Source organism: Nannospalax galili, unplaced genomic scaffold (genome assembly GCF_000622305.1).
Source record: "Nannospalax galili isolate Female #2095 unplaced genomic scaffold, S.galili_v1.0 scaffold305, whole genome shotgun sequence".
Lineage (NCBI taxonomy): Eukaryota > Metazoa > Chordata > Mammalia > Rodentia > Spalacidae > Nannospalax > Nannospalax galili.
This window is the reverse complement of record NW_008356258.1, coordinates 10,734,034-10,755,118: the sequence shown is the minus strand read 5'-3', so window position 1 is coordinate 10,755,118 and position 21,085 is coordinate 10,734,034. Positions and strand designations below refer to the sequence as shown.

The 21,085-nt window shown below is 41.6% G+C and overlaps 1 protein-coding gene across 1 annotated transcript in view; it reads left to right on the top strand.

Moving 5' to 3' along the window:
• The first annotated feature begins 210 nt into the window (after positions 1 to 210).
• The window catches only part of CUNH4orf45 (chromosome unknown C4orf45 homolog), a 116,539-nt gene continuing 95,664 nt past the window's right edge, over positions 211 to 21,085 (top strand). The window contains exons 1-2 of the mRNA XM_008854344.1: positions 211 to 223; positions 8,481 to 8,713. Of these exons, the coding sequence (XP_008852566.1) occupies positions 211 to 223; positions 8,481 to 8,713 (246 nt within the window). The remainder of the gene's footprint in view (positions 224 to 8,480; positions 8,714 to 21,085) is intronic.

Below are 21,085 nucleotides of genomic sequence, written 5' to 3'. Positions count from 1 at the left end.
ATCATCATAATATGAGGAACTGCAGAACTAATATAGAACTGTGAAGTTAAAAAGCATTCAGGTAATGTGGAGACAAAATAAACGAGGGTTGGACAGATGGCTCAGTGAGTAAAAACAGTTGTTGAACAAGTCTGACAACCTGAGTTCAATCAGCCAAACCCACATAAAAAGCTAGATGCAGTGGCCTACATCTGTATTCACAGCACTCGAATGGAGATGGGAGGTAAGGACAGGAGAATCAGGCGAAAGCTTGTGGGCTAGCTCACCTGGAATACGCAGTGCGGAGTACACAGTACAGTGATGAAGACAAGAGAGACCCTGCCTCAAAACCAGGTGGAAGGAGAAAACCAACTCTACTTCACTCAATAATTTTTAAGAAAAAAAGAAATGAGATAAAAGAAGGGAAGAAGAGGAAAATACAGAATAAGCAAGGTTAAAAAAAGAAAAAGGAGGGCTGGAGAGATGGCTCAGTGGTTAAGAACACTGGCTCTTTGCCCAGAGGGCCCAGGTTTGGTTCCCAGTACCCCCGTGGCAGCTAAGAACCATCTATATAACTCCAGTTCCAGGGAATCCAAAGCCCTCTTCTGACCTTGGGCATTGCACGATATTGATGCACTTACATACAAGGAGACAATACATTCATATGTGTAAAAATAAGGCAGAGGCAGGCGGATCTCTGTGAGTTCAAGGCCAGCCTGGTCTACATAGTGAGTTCCAGAACAGCTGGGGCTACAGGGAGACCCTGTCTCAAAAAGATTAAAAATAACAAATGAAAGAAAGAAAGAAAGAAAGAAAGAAAGAAAGAAAGAAGGAAGGAAGGAAGGAAGGAAGGAAGGAAGGAAGGAAGGAAGGAAGGAAGAACGTGCTGGAGAAATGGCTCAGGGGGTAAGAGTGTTCACTGTGCAAGTAGGAGGAACTGTGTTTGAATTCCCAGCACATAAAAAGCTGTGCATGGCTGTGCCTGCCTGTACCACCAGCACTGGTGGGCAGAAATAGGCAGATCCTGGGTGCTCACCCGCCAGCAAGCCTAGCTAAAATGGCAAGATTCCAGTTCCCAGTTCCGTGAAAGACTTGTCTCAAGGCGATGAGGTGCAGAGCAACAGAGGAAGACAGCCGTGTCCCCTTCTGGTTTCCACATGTATTAGGCCTGCACACCCCTGCACACATAGGTACCACATACACATAGACACAATTCATACCGCACAAAAAAAGAGAGAAAGAAAAAAGGAATACAGAAGAATGTTACAACAGGGAAGAGGAAAGGACAAGCAATTTAAAAAAAGAACTAAAGAAAAATAAAAGAAAAACGATTAAAAAAATTTTCCCAGTAAAGAAAATTCATAGGCCGGCAGTGCACAGGCGCTGGCCATCCCACTATCTCTCTTGGGATGTGAGGCCCATTCAGGAGGGGATTGCAAGTACCCCACCACACGGTGCCCCCCCAAGCACCTCTCTTGACGAAGGATGGGCTTGCAGGCAGCCACAGAGCTGCGCACAGATGATGCCTGCTTTTATCACCCAGATTAACCCCAAGGAAGATTCTGGGCTCCGTGGAGAAAGGACTTTGCAAGTAGGAAAGAAAATTGCTGAAGAGCCAAGATGGTGGGGGAGATGGGGGCCCTTGGCAAAACGTGACTCCAGTAAGACGTCTCATTACTGATTTCCCCTGGCCAGGGAAAAAGATATGAAGTCCCCAGATACCAAAAAAGTCAACCTGAACCTTGATCATGGAAAGAACACAAGTGTGATCTATCTGTCTCCTTGAGTAAAAGTGAAAGGTGGTTTTCTCCACCACTGATGTCCCTCTAGAAAAAAATTCAAGCCAGTAAGCAACTATTGCCTTCATTTGCTGCACAGAAGTCAAATTGCTCTTTAATAATGAGTTCAAAGATATCAAAATGATTGAAATGCCAGCCAATAAATTTTTAAAATCTAGTACTAAATATTATTTTTTTCAAACATAACTCTTTTTATTGATTTGTGTGTGTATTCCATATAGAACATCCCAAACAAGCTTATTCATCTTTACACTCATGTCCCAAATGGCACCCTCCCAAAGCTTCCCCCGCGAACCCCTGGAGCCCATATACTGTCATCCCTGCTACTGTCCACTGTGTTGTCAGTGCCCCCAGCCCCCCCAGTGCTAGTCCATCTGCTGAGTCTAGTCAGCCTATCTAAAGTCCCTTATTTTAGGAAGTCCAGCTCTTCCTCATCTAGCAGTAATCAGTTTCCAACATTCCTTTAGAAAACACTGGGGTCTACTGTTCATTTTCCCAATTCTATGCTGGGTTACTGTCTGGGAGTCTTTTGGGCCACCCTGGCCAACCACTCAAAGGAAGGTATCTCCTGTCTGTTTCTTGTTATATAGCTTTTAGCTATATACATGGACAATTAAATAAATATTCTGATCACTTTAAGCTTTGGTTATACTTTTCCTTTTGGGTGTTTAAGACCATACAGTTGCCCCCCCCAAAAAACTATTTTTACTTTTAAGGTCGATTGAGGCTGTTCCTCAGGGATCACATGGACTTGGGAGGAGCCCCTGGCTCCTTTCAGTTCCATTTATGTGAAGATAAGTCAAAGGTCCTACTTGACCATGGCCAGCTTTGCTTGGAAGCATGGAGGAGATGTTTCCTCTGTGTTGCTGACCCTCCTCGTTGTAGACTGGATCTGGAGTTACAGGTGGTTGTGAGACGCCTGACACAGGTTAGGGTTAGGGTTAGGGTTAGGGTTAGGGTTAGGGTTAGGGTTATGAGCTCTTAACCGATGAACCATCTCTCTAGCCCATGCCAACATTCCTATTATAATATCTTAATCTGATAATGCTTGACCACAATCATGTTGATTATTTCCCTGGGGTGTTGGTGAAATTAGAGGGAATGAAATTAATTTATTTTTAATATATATCACCACTGAGTATGCTTTTTATATGAAAAGTTTATTCTCCCCAAATAAAAGTCTTAAATATAGTTAAGATTCAGTTGAATAAAAAACATAAAAAATATGCTTTCTAAAATAGTTTACAAAATAATGCAGTAGACTGCAAGGCAAATTATTGTAATATGAATGTTCACTGAGAAGAAACTCAAACATGACCATAAGCCTTGTGAAACACTCTATGAAGCCCTTTACTCAATTTACTTTTAGCTATTTTATAAAACAGTTTGTAATGACATTTAGACAAAACTTTTTAAAGTAAGTGTATTAGTCAGGGTTCTCCAAAGAAACCGAACTGGTAGAATGAATATATATGTATAGAGATTTATCAGCTTAGCTCAGAGGATAGAGTCCGAGTAGTCCAACAATGGCTGCACCACACTGCAGAGGCTGAGAATCTGTAGTCCACGAGGCTGGATGTCTCAGTAGTCCCAATCTGGCGCTGAAGGTCTGACAGATTCCAAAAGATCAGCTAGCTTCAGTCTACAGCAGCAAGATGAACTCACCAGGGAGAGAAGGCAAGCAGCAAGAAGCCTGGCGTTCTCCTCTGCCTTGGCCTTTTATACGGGCTGCCATCAGAAGGTAACACCCACATTTAGGGTGTGTCTTCCAGCTTCAGATTATCCAATCAAGAAGATCTCTCTCATTTCAGTTAATCCCAGATCCAGTCAATTAGATATCCAGGATTAGCCATCACAGAAAGCAAGAGTATAAACCTTTCCCCCTGTTCTTCTTCCTCATCCAACCATTCCCTGGTTGAAGAGATGCTGAGCTTGCCCAGAATTTGGGTTAGGTGAGTGGATTCTGACTAGACTTAGGAGTCCTGGTCAGGATTTTCCTGTCACATTGGAAAGTGTCAACATGTCATGCTTCTCATTCTATTTCATAGAATAGATAAAACTTTGAGAAGCACTGTCTCCCTATAAGTGCACTGCTAAAGGCTCCATCGCAAAGTAGGGCTCTGCTTATTAAAATATGTGATGCGGAGGAACCAAGAGGCTACCAGGTTGCTCTTACTTTCATAGTACTTTGCATTGCTGGCCCACCACCTTCCCCCACAATTCATTTGACATGGGTGGATTAGTAAATTATGCACTGTGTGGCCTTGCTCACCCCTGGAATCTACTGTGCAAGCACAAAGCCTAGAGAGTGCCGGGGGGGGAGAGAGAGAGAGAGAGAGAGAGAGAGAGAGAGAGAGAGAGAGAAAAGGGAGGGGAAGAGAAGAGAAGAGAAAAGGAGAGGAGAGAGAAGTGTTTCGAGACAAGGTCTCTAGCCCAGGCTAGTCTCCAACTCCCTAAATAATCAAGGATGACCTTGAACTTCTGATCTTCCTGCCTTCTCCCAAGTGCTGGGATTGTTTGAGAGTATATCACGACACCCAGTTTATGCAGTGCTGAATGTGGAACCCAGGACTTCATGCATGCTAGGCAAGCACACTCTACTAACTGAGCTAAAGTTTTATTGAAATGTATGAATAGACATTGTTTACCCATTTGCCTATGGCTACTTTTGTCCTACAAGGACAGAATTGAGTTGGTGAAACAGATTTTATAGCCAGAAAACCATAGGCCCTTTACAGAAAAAACTTCGATGACCCTTAACTCAAAGAGTTCTGAAGGATTTGAAATTTGTTCACAATAAAAAAAAATTCATTGATAAGTCCATCAGTTCCTAAGATCTGAACAAAGAAACAAAGGACTGCAACAGGTAAGACAATACCTCAGGTTTAAAAGCTGATAAGTTAGGGCTGAAGAGATGGCTCAGTGGTTAAGAGCATTGACTGCTCTGGCAAAAGGACCTAGGTTCGATTTCTAGCACCCACATGGCAGTTAACAACTGTCTGCAGCTCCAATTCTAGGGGATTCAACGCCTCCTTCTGACCTCTGAGAGCATTGCAGAACATGGGTGTAGGTACATGCATGCATGCAATACACTCATACACATGAAATAAAAAAATAATATTTTTTAAAAGCTCATAAGTTAGACACAATATGTATGTACCAGGTTCTTTTTAAAAAAATATTTTATTTATTATTTTTATTTTATGTGTATGAGTGTATTGCCTGAATCCATAGAAGTGCACCCGTGTCATGCAATGCCCAAGGAGGTCCAAAGAGGGTGTAACTCCCTAGAACTGGAGTTACAGGCAGTTGTTAGCCACCATGAGGGTGCTGGGACTCGAACCCGGTTCCTCTGCAAGAGCAGTCAGTGCTCTTCACTGCTGAGCCATCTTTCCAGCCCGTGTACCAGGTTCTTGCATGGAGAGTGCCACATTACAGGGATGCCTGGGGAAAAAACACCTTGATTCTTAGCATCCATTAAAACCAAGAGTGAAACCCAATTTGTTCTGAGAACTTGTTCCTTCAGATTTCTGTTGGAACTGTCCTCTTAAACAAAGGCCTTGCTCGCTCTCTGTTGAAACTGTATATCCAACATCACATGGGAAAAGAGGAACTTGTCTTCTCAGAGGATTTTGCCTTTTCTGACCCTTACTAACCCAGGACAGCACAAACAACCACAGATATTACCAATGTAAGCCTCCCTGTTGTTTGCAAGACAAATGGGATAACCTGTTGCTTTCAATGAATTTTTGCTGTTTATAGCACTTGATAGTATCACAAAACACACACACACACACACACACACACACACACACACATTATTCTGTGTCAAGGACAAAGAAGGGTCATGAGGGATTAAGTATATGTTCAGGTTATATAAGAGAAGCTCAAGGCCTAGTAAGCTTATTTACATTATAAACAAGCTGAGATAGTGTTAAATGATCTCAAAACATATTAACATTTTAATTACAAAGTTAGATAACAGTCAGTCCCACAGATTCTCTCAGCCGAACACTATTTAAGTAGAACTCATTCTCCCTGTCCTCTGGGAGGTGGCAACACTGAAGATGTGGAGCCTGAGGTGCGGAAGTTGGACAGCTTATCCTGGGTCACGCAGCCAGCTCCAGACAAAGCCAGGATTTCTACCTATATCGGTTGAGTAGAGCATAGTATTCTTGCCTGGGTATTGCTCAGTGATAAAGTGTGTGAGGCCCTGGGTTTCATTCTAAGCACCAGAAACAAAAAGCAAAACAAAAAAACCCTTACAACCATACGTTTTCCTTATGGTGGGGGGGCTAGAACCCTGGGTCCTGTGCATGCTAGCCAAGTGCTGAGTGCTAACTCAGCTGCATTCCTAGATCTACATTCTTAGCCATAGCTGAAAAGTTACATGTAGGGTAATTACTTGCCTAAATCTTTCCGTGACTCGTGACTTAATAGGATGCACGTAAGTGATCTCTAGTGTAAAACAAAAACAACCTCCCCAAACCCTCTGGATTCCATAATTGCAAACAGGTTTACTTGCCATAAGCTCCTCAGAGCACTGAATCTGCTTAGGTAGGTTGACTCTCTGCAAGGCAAATGTTGCAGGCAGTGTTCCCAAGTGTACCTGACCATGTCTCCACCCAGCACCATACACCTTCATAGTGCACTCACAGGAGCAGCGTTTAATGAAACATTGGAGAAAGACTGACCTGAGTTCCAGCAAGTCTGTCCGGACTCCAGTATTTCCCCGCTTTAGAAGTGATGACAAACCTTTCCTAGTGACGAATTGTGGAGATGAGACCTCAGCATCTGTCAGATGGAGGAAGAAAACAGTTTCTTGCTTTGGTGGTTCTGTATTTTACAAGAATCATTCTAAGTGAAAACCCAAAGCAAGTAAGATTGAGGCCACAGTGTATTCACTGGGGAAATTAGTTCCTCCGTGAGCACTAGGGCCTCATAGGGAGTGATGGGGGTGAGGAAGCTATGGAAACACCTGCTCAAACTGCGGTTCTAAGGAATTCTCAGACCTCGAAAAGCACAGCGACTCCTCCACAGACTCATTCGAACCTTGATTTTTCCATTCGAGTATTACTTTTCTCATCACTGTGACTGAATCTCTGGCAGGAACCTCTTAAAGGAGGAAGGGTTTTCTTTGGCTCTCAGTTTAAGAAGGGATGCAGCCTCTCATGGCATGGAACGCATGGCTGCACAAGCTGGTTACACTGTGGTCAGCAGTCCAGAAGCAGACAGCAGACAGGAAGTGGGGCCAAACTACAAAACCTCAAGGCCCTGCCATAGTGACCAGCTTCTTCCAACAAGGCCCCAACTCCTGAAAGTTCCACAGCCTTCCTAAACCAATGCCATCAGCTGGAAGCCAAGTGTTCAAACACATGAGCCAGTGGGAGACATTTGACACTGAAACCACATCAGAAGGCATACCCGGCCCAAGGCCTTGCTCTCCGAATACTCCCCGCAAATACCAAGCACCCTCATTTAAGAACAAATGAAGAGAATGAGCAGAGCCACAGCTTTCACCCAGTGCCTTTCATCAGCTTATGGAGGGAAAACAGGAACGAAATTCAATTCTTTGTGTTCACAGTGCAGCCACACAATCCACTCATTTTTGGCTCTGGAACTTTCAAGATTCTTCGCGGACAAGTAAGCCCATTATCTGTCATTTTTGTCTTTGTTCTGTTGTTTTGTTCTGCTTTTTTGAGACAGGTGCCCTTGTAGCCCCAGCTGGCCTGGAACTCTCTATGTAGAAGAGGCTGGCTCGAACTCAGAGATCCATCTGCCTCCTGAGTGCTGGGGTCAAAGGCATGTGTCACCATACCTGGTTTCACACTATCAACTTATAAGTTGCAAATTTAAGTGACCTTTGTCCAGACCTCGTATTTTTACTGTGTCTTTTGCTTTTGTTTCATTGATTGCTTTACATGTAGAATACTAATACTAACTACTCCTGCCTTGAGTCTTCATCCGTTATAACTGTCCTATCTAGTAATTTTCTGATTGCTTCTAATATATTTGGGGATTTTCATTCTCATTCCAGAAGTTATCTATCAAGACAGAGCACTCCAGTGTGTGACGGTCTGCCCTTTCAGATATGGTTTTGAGCTTTTAAAACTCGCCTATCTTAAGCTGATTACAAAGCAGTTTAGTGGGGCCATTGAGAGCCCAACTTTGAAGGCAGCCTGCCCAATGTGAAGAGCTTCTTTACTTTGACTCTAGACAAGTAACCAGTCTTTATGCAACTCCCTTTCCCCATCTTAAATGGGGGGGGGGTTCTTCTATAGTTGTTAATAAGGATTCGTTAGATTAACTAGGAATCTAGGAAGAGCCATATTATTGGCTCCACCATTAAAATAAAGACATTTTAGAGGAACATATAAGGGTTGTCAAACACAGGGTCCTGAGTTGGATCCCCAGCACCTCATAAATTGGGCATTTATGCTGGTAATCCCAGTATTCTGGAAGTAGAAGCAAGAGGATTAGAAGTTCAAGGTCATCCTCGGTTATATATTAAGTCTGAGGCTAGCCTGAGATACCTAAGACTTAAAAAAGAAAGAGAAGAGATAAAGAAAGGAAGGAAGGAAGGAGGAAAGGAGGAAGGGAGGAAGGAAGGGAGAGAGGGAGGGCAGGAGGGAGGGTAAGGAAGGAGAAAAAGGAGAATGTGGAGAAGCTTTTAAAATGTGTTTTCCTTTCTGTCTCTTTTAGGTCCAGACTACATAAAGGACCACTTGCCAAAAGTTCACCAGCATATCGCCTATATAGGAGAAAAGTGTCCAGCATTAGAGAAAACTGGAGACCTCAGATATCTATGGAGGCCTGCCTCAAATAGAAGCATGCTAGCAAAGTATAAACACGAGTATGTTGGTGGCATTGGTTGGGGAATACCAGAGTATAATTTCATCAACAAATCAAGACTGGAGAGTGGCTTTCAAATCAAGGTATTCATGGTCTTCTTAGCCAACCATTTTTTGGACTTGAATTCTGAGGTTGCTGCCATAGGCACACCAGGCCCTTGATCATACAACAAGTAATGGAATTAAAGCTTTGTAGAAAAATAAATGTGGGAATAAATGTGCTTAGTACCAACACAGCCCTTTAGCCCCTTTAATACATGAGAGGAAAGGTATAAAGAAAACACAGCCAGGGATAGAGCTGAAGCATTTGCATTTAGCTTGGGAATGAGAGTCACGTTTATGTGGAGGCGTCTGCATGTCCCCCATCCTAGTACTGCTCTGTGAGTAGGTGGTGGTGAGGAAGACGTGCTGGATCCAATCTGCAAAGCAAAAAATGAGTCTCAGATCTCTAACAGCACTGTGTTGAGCATGCTGCGTCAGTAATTCAGGGTCTGTAGTCAGAAACCTTGTCTTATTTCTTTTTGGTGATGTGGACTAAGGCCTGTGCCCACAAAACAAAGCACAGGTGACTTTAGAAGCACACAATCTGAGAATTCCAAGCTAACTTCTCAGAAAGGCTTTAGCATTGTCTAAAGACTGAATAGATCATTGCACAGTGATCAGATTTCCTTAAATTCATTTTTATTAGGCGTGTGTGTGTGTGTGTGTGTGTGTGTGTGTGTGTGTGTGTGGTGTGGGGTGTGTGTGTGGTATGTGTGGAGTGGTATGTGTATGTGGTGTGGGGCTGAGGCTGTATGTGGTATGAGTGTGTATGTGGTATGTAAGGGTATATGTGTGTGGTGTTTGTATATGGTTGTGTATGTATGGTTGTGTGTGTGTATGGTTGTGTATGTATGGTTATGTGTGTTCTTGTGGTGAGGATGTATGTGTAGTGTCTGTATGGTAGGTATGTGTGTGGTACAGAGGAAAGGGTATATGTGTGGTATGTGTATGGTGTGTGTGTGTGTGTGTGTGTGTGTGTGTGATATGGGGGTGAGGATAGACATCGAGTGCATGTATGGTATATGTGTATGTGTGGGGTGTGGGGATGAGTGTGTGTATGTGATATGTGTGAGGTGGTATGTGTGTATGTGGTGTGGGGGTGAGGCTGTATGTGGTATCTGTGTGTTTGTGTGGTATGGAGGTAATGGTGTATGTGTGGTATTTGTATGGTGTGTGTGTGTGTGTGTGTGCACGTGCATATGTGTGTCATGAGGATAAGGTTATATGTGTGCTGTGTGTGTGTGTATATGTGGTATGGAGGTAAGGGTGTATGTATGGTATGTGTATGGTGTGCATGTGTGTGTGTGTGTGTGTGTGTGTGTGTGTGCTGTGGGTGTGAGAATGTATGTGTGGTATGTATGTGTGGTATATGTGCAGAGATTGGCCTTGTTTGGCAGAGGTTCTAGCCATAGTGTTTATCTGTGCACTTTCTTGCTTGGTCCTATCATCTTAGCATTAATTCTTTTCATGGATCTACCTGTCTCTGATAACAATCTTAGATACCTCCTTAAAGGATTTATTGAACTTAGCACTTTTTAGTAGAACAAAAAGATTCCGTGAACAATGGTACATGTAGTAACAAAGAAAGACTACACCTATTAGTAAAGACCCCTACAGCCGACCTAGCCATTAAGACCTAGGTTTCTCCCAGGGGTGCTAATTTTCTCCTCCAAATCCTAGGCCTGCTTCCTCCTGTATATGCATGTTTATTTTTAAGTCTAGACTCAGCTTTTAATTCCTTGTCAACTCATTTGCTTCAGGCAGCTATTTTCAGCCACCTTGACCTGATTACACCAATTGGCACTTGAGAAACATGCTCAGAGTTCGTGTAAACCAATATGCTGCTAAGAACACGAGCTAGAAGAATGGTGCTCAGACCTGATGGCCAGCCTGTAATCCCAGCATTTGGGAGGCCAAGGCAGGGTGATCACAAGTTCAAGGTCTGTGGGCCATATAGACCTTGTCTCAAAAACAGAGTGGGGAGGGAGGGGAAAGGGAGGAGGAAAAGAAGGGAATAAGAGAAGAGGGAAAGACAGGAGAAAGAGGAGAGAAGGAAGGGGGCAGGAGGGGAGGGGAGGAGAGAGGAGGGGAGGGGAGGGGAGAGAAAGGATGGGGAAAAAACAGGACAGAGGAAAAATGGGAGATGAGAAAGAGGAGAGAAGGAAGGGGGCGGGAGGGGAGGGGAGGGGAGGAGAGGGGAGAGAAAGGACGGGGGGGGGGGAAACAGGACAGAGGAGAAATGGGAGATGAGAAAGAGGAGAGAGGACTTCCCTATACCTTGTTCAACTCCAATCTCCCCAACCCTACATTCTGTTCTCCTTCTAGCCTGGGGCATGGGCCCACTTTTGCTCTCAGCACCCTAGATCTCTGGTCTACCCTCTTAGTCCGGAGTTGCCCATTGCATCCTGATCCCCTGCATTCTGACCAGCTCAATTTTTCAGTCCTGTTTCTTAGCGCCATCATCACCCCCAGCTTGCCTTTGCACCCCTGAGGACCAGCCTTCTATCCTGGCTGTCCCCACGCCCAACTTACCTTGAGTTCCCTAGATCAGCCTTCTTTCCTGGTGAGTCTGATTCCATTCACTGGGCCTTGACTTCCCTATAGCCTGAGCAACCCCAATCTCCCAGACCCCCCCCCATCCTGTTCTCCTTCTAACCTTGGGCACAGGCCTGCTTTTGCTCTCAGCAGCCTGGATCTCTGGAATCCCCTCTTAGCTCCATGTGTTGGTGAGCTCTCCAAATCAAGCTGTGTCCATCCCCCTACATTGGGACCATCTGTAGACCCTCCCACTGCTGCAGGGCTAGGCTTCCCTGCCCTTTAGTAGGGGCTCAGACCCTGGCAGACTGCCTGAGATCGCCTGAATCCAGCCTCTTCCTAAGATGCTTCCCAAATTGTGCTGTGTCTGCTGACTAGAGGAGCCCAGACCTTAGGAGGAAGCCTGAGAGCATCTGATTCTCACCTGACTTAGGTCTCTGCAGGAATGCCTGAGTAGCTAGAGTAGAGCCATCTGGTCCCTTCAATATAAAACCAAAAGGGAAAAACTGAAGCCTAGACCAACAAGCTTTCCATACTCAATAAGAAAACAACCAAGGCACATCAAGTATATGAACAGAAACAAACTTCAACTTAAAAAGGGAAGACTTGAATCTCACAATAGACTCACAAACAACAAAAGAAATCTACATGCCAAAATCACAATGAAAAAATATGAAAAACACAAATAATATGTCCCCATCAAACACCAATAGTCCTATAGAAGAGTTTTACAACGAGATAACTCAGGACATAGAATTTAAGAGAACAATCATAAACATTATCAAAGAATTTGAGGAACTTAAAGAACACGAAAACAAATCAAAGAACTAAAATAAGATAGAGATGAACTTCTGACTGAACTCACAAAAGAGATAGAAATATTGAAGAAAACTCAGGCTGAGATGAAGAAGGAAGTGAAGCACTCAATAAGCCAATCAGAAATGATGAGAAAGCCTCACCAATAAAATGAATGAAATGGAAAACAGAATATCATAACTAAATGATAAAGTTGAAGAATTGGACTGCTGAAGTACAGATTATGAAAAAACTTTTTAAAACACAGGAATGAAATATGCAGGAAATGTGGAACACCATGAAGACTAAATTTATGCATCATAGGCATAGAGGAAGGAGAAGGATCTTAGGATAATGGCATTGATCAGATCTTCAACAGGCTTATAGAAGAAAATTTCCCCAAATTAAAGACATGCCCATACAAATACAAGGAACACATTGAACACCAAATAGGACCAGAAAAGAAACTCCCCATGGCATATCATAGTAAAAATACTAAATATACAGAACAAAGACAGAATACTGAAAAAGAAAAACAAGTCACATGTAAAGGAAATCCCATCAGAATTACAGCTGACTTTTCAATGCAAAGTGTGAAAGTCAGAAGAGCCTTAACCAAAGTATTTGCAGTTCTAAATGACCACAGATGCCAACCCAGAATACTTGGGGAAAGAAAAATCTTCCACAATATGAATAGGCTGAAAGAATTTATGTCCAGAAAACCAGCCTTGCAGAGAATTCTTGATGCAATACAAAGAGCTGAAGAAAGGAACAACTACACCCAAGGGACAACAGAAAGAAACTGTGGAAACACAAAGTTAGATCAAGAATGCAAATAGAAATTTAAAAAATGGGAACCAATACATATCTTTCAATAGTAACTTTAAATATCAATGGACTGATCTCCCCGGTCAAAAGACACAGGCTAGTTGAATGGATTAAGAAATAAAATTCCTCTTTTTATTGTCTGCAAAAACCCATCTCACCCTCAGGGTACTACTTTAAGGTGAAAGGATTGAAAAAAAAAATTCCAAAAAAACGATACTAAGAAACAAGCAAGAGTTGTAATTCTAATATCTGATAATATAGACTTCAAGCTGAAACTAACAGAAGAGACAAAGAGAGTCACTTCATTTGGGTCAAAGGAACAATTAGCCAAGAAGATATTAAAATCATGAACATATATGCACCAAACTCTGGTTCACCCAACTTCATAAAAACAGTACTACAAGCCCTTAAGACACAGATTAATCCCAACTCGCTAATAGTAGGGGACTTCAATACCTTACTGTCTCCATTAAACAGGTCAACCAGACAAAGAATAAACAAAGATTTCTGAATTAAACAATACCTTACATCAATGGACCTAACAGACATCTACTGAATATTCCACCCAAGCACCCAAAGAATATTTTTTTATATTCAGTGCCCCATGGAACTTTTTCCAAAATCAACCACATACTGGGGTGTAAAGCAAACCTCAACAAATACAAAAAAAAAAAAAAATGAAACCCATGCATTCTATCAAACTACAATACAATAAAGCTTAAAATCAACACTGGAAGAAGCCCTTGTAACTGTACAATCTTGTGGAGCTTAAACAACACATTCCTGAATGATGAATGGGTCAAAGGAGAAATTAAGAAAGAAATAAAAGTATTCCTCAAATTAAACGAAAAGGACAATACAACACAAAAAAACCTCTGGGACACTTTAAAAGCAGTCCTAAGAGGGAAGTTTATAGCTCTCATTAAAAAATCAGAAGGAACACAAATAAATGACTTAACATTGCAACTCAAGACTCTTGAAAAGCAACAACAAATGAAACCTAAATCCAGCAGACAAGAAGAAATAACAGAAATCAGAACAGAAATTAATGAAATATAAATAAAACAAAGAACCAACGAATCCAAGAGCTGGTACTCTGAAAAGATAAGCAAGATAGACAGACTCTTAGCCCAGTTAACTAAAAGAAAGAGCAACTCCAATCAATGAAATAAGAGAGGAGAGGGGAAATATCACAACAGACAACAAGAAGATTGAGAACATTATAAAAGAATACTTTTAAAACCTATATTCTATTAAATTTGAAAACCTAAAAGAAATAGATGTACATCTAAAATTATAGAAATCACCAAAGCTAAACCAAGAAGACAGCAACAGCTTAAACAGACTCATAACATATAAGGAAATTGTAACAGTAATATAAAACTTCTGACTAAAAAAAATTGCCAGGGCCCAGATGGATTCACAGCAGAAATTCTAACAGACATTTAAGGAAGATTTATATCCAATATTATTTAAATTATTCAAAAAGATAGAAACAGGGAAAGAACTCTCAATTTCCCTCCTAGCATCACTCTAATACCCAAACCAAGTAAAGATTCAACTATCAAAAAAGTAAACAATAGACCCATATCTTTAATGAACATAGATGCAAAAATTCTCAACAAAATACTTGCAAACACACATCAAAAAGATCATCCACCATGATCAAGTCAACTTTATTCCAGAGATGTAGGGATGGTTCAATATACATAGATAAGTCAATAAACAGCACAAATTATATAAATGGACTCAAAGACAAAAACCACAAGATCATCTCAATAGATGCAGAGAAGGACTTTGACAAAATTCAACAAGCATTTATGTTCAAAGTCCTAGAGGGAATTGGACTGGAGGGAACATACCTCAACATAATTGAAGCTATATACAACAAACCCACAGTCAGCACCATTCTAAATGGAGAAAAACTGGAAGCATTTCCATTAAATTCAGGAACCAGACAAGGCTGTCCACTATCTCCACTTCTTTTTAATATAATACTTGAAACCCTTGCTAGAGCAATAAGACAGGAGCAGGAAAATAAGGAGTGATAATTGGGAAAGAAGAGGTCAAATTATCATTTTTTACAGATGATATGATATTATACCTAAGAGATCCCAAAAATTCCACCAGGAAATTGTTAGAAATGATTAACACTTTCAGTAAAATGGCAGGCTACAAAATTAATCTACAAAAATCAGTAGCCTTTCTATATATCAATAACAAGCAATTAGAGAATGAGTATATGGAAACCCTCCCATTCACAATAGCCTCAAAAAAAAAAACTCAGAATAAACCTGACCAAAGACATTAAAGATTTCTACAATGAAATTTTTAAATCTTTAAAGAAAGAAATTGAGGAAGACATCAGAAGATGGAAGGACCTCCCATGCTGATGGATTGGATATGGAAGCACAAAAGACCTCGGATAGCCAAAACAACCCTGAGCACAAAGAACAATGCTGGAGTGATTACTATACCAAATTTAAATCTATATTACAGAGCTATAGTCATAAAAACAGCATGGTACTGGCAGAAAAATAGACTCATAGATCAATGGAACATAATTGAAGACCCAAACATGAGTACATGCAGTTTTAGCCACCTGATATTTGACAAAGGGGCCAAGAACACTCACCAGAAGAAAGACAGCCTCTTCAGCAAATGGTGCTGACAAAACTGGATCTACACCTGTAGAAGAATGAGTCTAGACCCTTGCATAAAAGTCAACTCCAAATGGATCAAAGACCTTAATGTGAAGCCTGAAACTCTGAAACTGTTAGAAGAAAACATTGACAATAACCTACAAGATATAGGTGTAGGAAAGGACTTTGTAAATCAGGGATCAATTGCTCAGGAATTAAGGTCAATAATCAATACTTGGGACCTCATTAAACTAAATAGTTTCTGTACAGCAAAAGAAACAACCAAGGAAGTGAAGAGAAAACCCATCGAGTGGGAGGAAATCTTCCCAGTGACACATCTGAAAGGTTTAACATCCAGAATATATAAAGAACTCAAAAAACAAAGAATCAAGAAAGTGGCCCAATTGAAAGATGGGCTATGGGTCTGAACAGAGAGTTCTCAAAAAAGAAATTAAGATAGTTAAGAAACATCTTAAAATGTGTTCAACACTGTTAATTAGGAAAATGCAAGTTAAAACCACTTTAAGATTTCATCTTACCCCAGTCAGACTGACTAAGATCAAGAGAACAAATGATACCAAATGCTGGTGAGGTTGTGGAGAAAGGGGAGTGCTCATTCATTGCTGGTGAGGTTGCAAACTTGGGTAACCCCTATGGAAAGCAGTGTGGAGAACTCTTAAAATAAAAGTAAAAATGAACATACTATATGACCCTGTCATGCCACTCCTTGGCATATACCCAAAAGACTCATCCTATTGCAGAGACACTTGTACATCCATGTTTCTTGCTACTCTTTTCAAAATAGCTAAGTGATCAAAGAAACCTAAATGGTCCTCAACTGATGAGTGAATAATGAAAATGTGGTTCATTTACACAATGAAGTTCTACTCAGCAGTAAAGAAAGATGAAATTTTCAGGTAAATGGATGGACCTAGAAACTGTTATACTAAGTGAACTATCATGGACTCAAAACAACAACAACAACAACAAAAACAAATGGTATATTCTCTCTCCTATATGGATCCTAGCACCAAATCCTTATATGTGAGTATGTATCCTGATGTACCTGCAGGAACCAGGATAATGAAAAGGAATCAGGGAGGTAAAGGGAAAGAAGGAACCTGAGAGAGAACATTAGGACACAGGTGTTACTAAGGGAAAAATGGATAAAATTGGGGGTATTTAAATGGAAGTGGGGGAGAGCTATACAAAGAACTTTGGGAATTAAGGGAAAAAGGAGCTCAAGAGAACTGAGATGATAGGAGACTGGTATTATCAAGGGAGAAATGGGGAAGCCATGATGCAAGGATTAGACAGTGAGAGAGAGAAGAGATTAAATAATGCCTAGCTAGAGAAAAAAAAACAGGGGAAATCATATTAGTCCAGCAACCTAATGACAAATTATACATATAATATCTCTAAATGTGTCCATGTGTATAGCTAAAGGTTACATAACAAGAAACAGTGCCAGACCAGAGAAACCTTCCTTTGAGTTGTTGGCCAGGGTGGTCCAAGAGACTCCCAAAATTACACAGGCAATTGCCACAGTCCTTGATTGCCTCCCAGAACTTGATGGTAAGACTCTACTGCTGAAGACAGAACATACTTCGGATTCAGGATTTCGAGCAATGGAGGTGGAACCGACCTGGAAGCCACTTCCTCTGAAGGCTAGCTCTCATAGCTTTGGAAAGCACTATGCAAGGTGCTAAGGGAGAACATCAATTGATGGTCCAACACCAGCTTCAAGGCCAAATAACCACATTAATGACCTGTACAGCATACGACAATGGTGCAGTAGTGGAACTTTTTTCTTGGGGGCAATCAACAGCTACCTAATTGGACTTAAAGCCCAATCAATGGAAGGAAACTCATGTCTGGTACTGTAAACATAGCCAAATATACATAGATCTTAGAGAAAACCCCCAAAACTGTCACATTCCTAGACTATTGTAATTACAAATGTAATATAATTTACTATGTGCAAAATATGTATCCTTATATTTACAGACAAATACCCCAGTCACCACTCATCAAAGAAGCTTCTTTTGCACTAAATGGAGACTTACAGAGTACCATAACTGGTCCCACACAGACATTGTCTGTGAATCACTGAAGTCTAGGTGGCACATCTACAGTGCAACCTCTACACCTAAGGCTCATGGAACATAGAGCAGGGGGTAAAGAAGATAATAATGAATCTCCCAATTCTCATCAATGGAGCTCCCTCATGCAACAGAAGGCCAGGAACACAAAGGTCACAAACGGCCAAAGTGTAGAGAATAAGCGTCTGCAGAATGCTGGTCCTTGGACAGGACTCCTATATTAATCTACACTCACTTGGGGTCAGGAACCATTGCAGAAGAGGGGGCAGAAAGATTGTAAGAGCCAAAGAGGAGGTGCATATAGAAATAGAGTCCTATAGGCTCCTAGAACCCTACTCACATGAGTCTATAGCAATGGCGTCAGCATGCACAGGAGCCATGTAAACTCAAACAGGCAAAAACCCAGCATAGAACTGGGAAATGGAAAGCTGACCCCAATCTAAGCTGAAGAAATATTGGCATCTGATTACTGCTGGGTGAGGAAGATCTGATCTTCCAAAAGCAAGAGACTCCGTATAGGCTGAGTAGACCTCAATAGGTGATACTTGCACTGAGGGACATCTGGGGACACTAATTTGACACAATAGGCCTTAAGACAAATAACAGAATGTATGAATTCCAGTGGGGGAGCTATGGGAGGGTGCCAGTGGGAACAGGGGTATAAAGATGGTTAAGACTGATTGAGATGTTCTGTACGAAGTACGCAAAAATTCAATAAAAATATACCAAAAACAATTAAAAAAAGAAAAAAAGGAGAAAAAGGGGGAGGGAGGCCGTGGAAAGGAGAAGTGAGGAAAGGGTGGCCTCAACCCAAGTCACCTCGCTGAGGACAGGCGTCACCTAGAAAACGTGTCTGTCCACCTATTATCTCCTCTGAGTCATCCCTTTCAGCAATCTCTTCCATATCCCTGGCTCTTCCTTTCTACATCAAAATGGCCACTTTCATTTCTGTCCAACTGCAGCGACAACTCAGACTACAATCGCTCAGAGCTGCAGTTCTAAGCACAGACTTTCGTCTGCTGGGTGTTTATAGCACTAGCAGCTGTTCTTCCTAATTTACTGCTCCAGGTCTGTCTGAGACTAGCAGCAAGGACACCCAGGTACCTCCAAAGGATGCCTCATAAAGTGCTTGGGGCAGCGGCCCCCCACCTGAGACCAGCTCTCTTATCTGGGGCAATAGGAGGGCTCCACAGATCGTCTGTTAGATCATGGGACTGGGACAGACATTCAGAGTGACACCTGAAACTTCCCCTACAGCACTGCAGAGACTGGTGAAAAAATCCCAAGCTCTGACATCTCCTCCAGGTTGTTTGTGTTTAGCTATTTCCATCTGGTCTTCTGTGGGTGATAGCGCCACAGCAATACATATGTACATCAACCAGGGAAGATCATCACTTTTCCTATTATGCAGACTTCAGAGCAGTGCATTCTCTTTGTTTAAATGAATTTGGTCTCTGCCAAACTATGGATTTTGTTTCTGCAAGAATATGTGGAGACAATTGTAACAATGCCTGTGTTTCAACCTCAGGCTTTCTAACCCTCTCAGCTGCTGTCTCCCCCATCCTGGCTTTGCTTTAACCCAAATCTCAGTAGGGTCAGCTGACCTCCTGTTGCCCCATTTTGCACTCTGACCTTGTGACAAAATAATTTAAATCACTTGCTTCCCTCACTGAAATGATGTCATATTGGACTTGGTCTGACGTTCTTCATTGGTATGATTTCCAAGACAATATTAAATCAATTCATCATGATATATATATATATATATATAATTGATCTATATATAATATCAATTCATCATTATATATAAGCAACCAATTCATCATTTTATATATATAGCATCATTATATATATATAGCATCATTTTATATATATATATATATCAACCGATGTATTACACAATACAGTAATCCACCCACATGTTTGTATGTGATGTGGTTAATAAAGTTGGTTCCAGGCTTTAAAAATCCCTGCCTCATATTTAACCTCCACGAATTCCATCAGCATGTATTAAAGCTTCTTTGGACAATTTAATGAGCATTTGAACAGATTCATGATAAGGCACTGAATTTCTTGATTAATTAATCTGTTTTTATTTTATGTCTATGAGTGTTTTGCCTGCATGTATTTAAGTACACCTGTACATACAATGCCTGAGGAGGTTAGAAGAGGGAGTCAGATCCCTGGAACTGGAGTTACAAATGTTGTTAGCTGACATGTGGATGCTAGAAACTGAACCCATGTCCTCTGCAAGACCAGCCAGTTCTTTTAACCTTTGAACCATCTCTCTAGCCCCAAGATACTGAATTTCTTGATAGCTGAAGGGACAGGCTTATCCTAAATTGGTTGGCTTATTGGACATTTTCCTCACTAGTAATTTATTTGGAGAATATAAACAAGAAAAGAGTGAAAACTGTTTAATAAGAAGGTACTGTGATTCTTTCAGTATTTTACTGATGAAAAAACTGCCATATGGACAGCTAGTGTTCTAGTTTGTTTCTCCATTGCTGTGACAAAATACTCTGACCAATACCAACTTGGGGAGGAAAAGGCTTATTTTATCTTACATCTCCTGGGTCACAGTTCACCATCACTGAGGGAGCCCAAGGTGGGAACTCAGAGCAGGATCTGAAGCACAGGCCATGGAGGAATGCTGCTTACTGGCTTGCTCCTCTGGCCCCAGCTTAACCTGCTTGTTTACACAACATAGGCCCACCTGCCCGGCAGTGTACCACCCACAGTGGGCTGGACCCTCCCACAACACTCAATAATGAAGGAGCTGCCCCACAGACATGGCCACAGGCCAGTCCAATGGAGGCAATTCCCCAATTGAGGCTCCCTCAACCCAAGTGTGTCAAGTTGACAACTAAAGCTCTCCAGCACAGCTAGGGTTCCATACGTGAGGCTGTACAGCTAATAAAGTGGTAGAGCCAGGATTTCAGGCCAACCACGTAAAATGAAGCACTTCACAAAAGAATAAGATGCAAGAAACAAAAGTCTAGACAAAGAGATCAGAGCACCAGGCTGCAGCTGCTTTGCGGGCACATCTCTAGACCACGTCCTGTTGGGTCAGTTCTAGTTGCCTCCTTTGGTAAAGCATTTACCTCTTCATAATTCTATCAGTGTTCGTCTAGTTTCCCATGCCGCATAGTCTACGTGTAATATACCTCACCTATAATACGAAATTTCATAGAAACTAGCAAGATATCTAAGAATAACTTGATCATGCTTATTTTTTAAATTTAATCTAATAAACATTTGTAGCTCTTCAAAATGTATCAAATACAATCAATATCACAGTGGCTAAAAAGACAGGAAAAACATTTGTAGCTCTTCAAAATGTATCAAATACAATCAATATCACAGTGGCTAAAAAGACAGGAAGTGGCACTACTATCCTCAGGCCTCTTGGGGTAAGTCTACAGCGCAGCTCTCCGCGCCGGGACTCCCTAAGCCTCATTCACCCTTCCATCCCCCCGCCTCGCCGTTCTATACTCCTAGTTTGGGCCCTG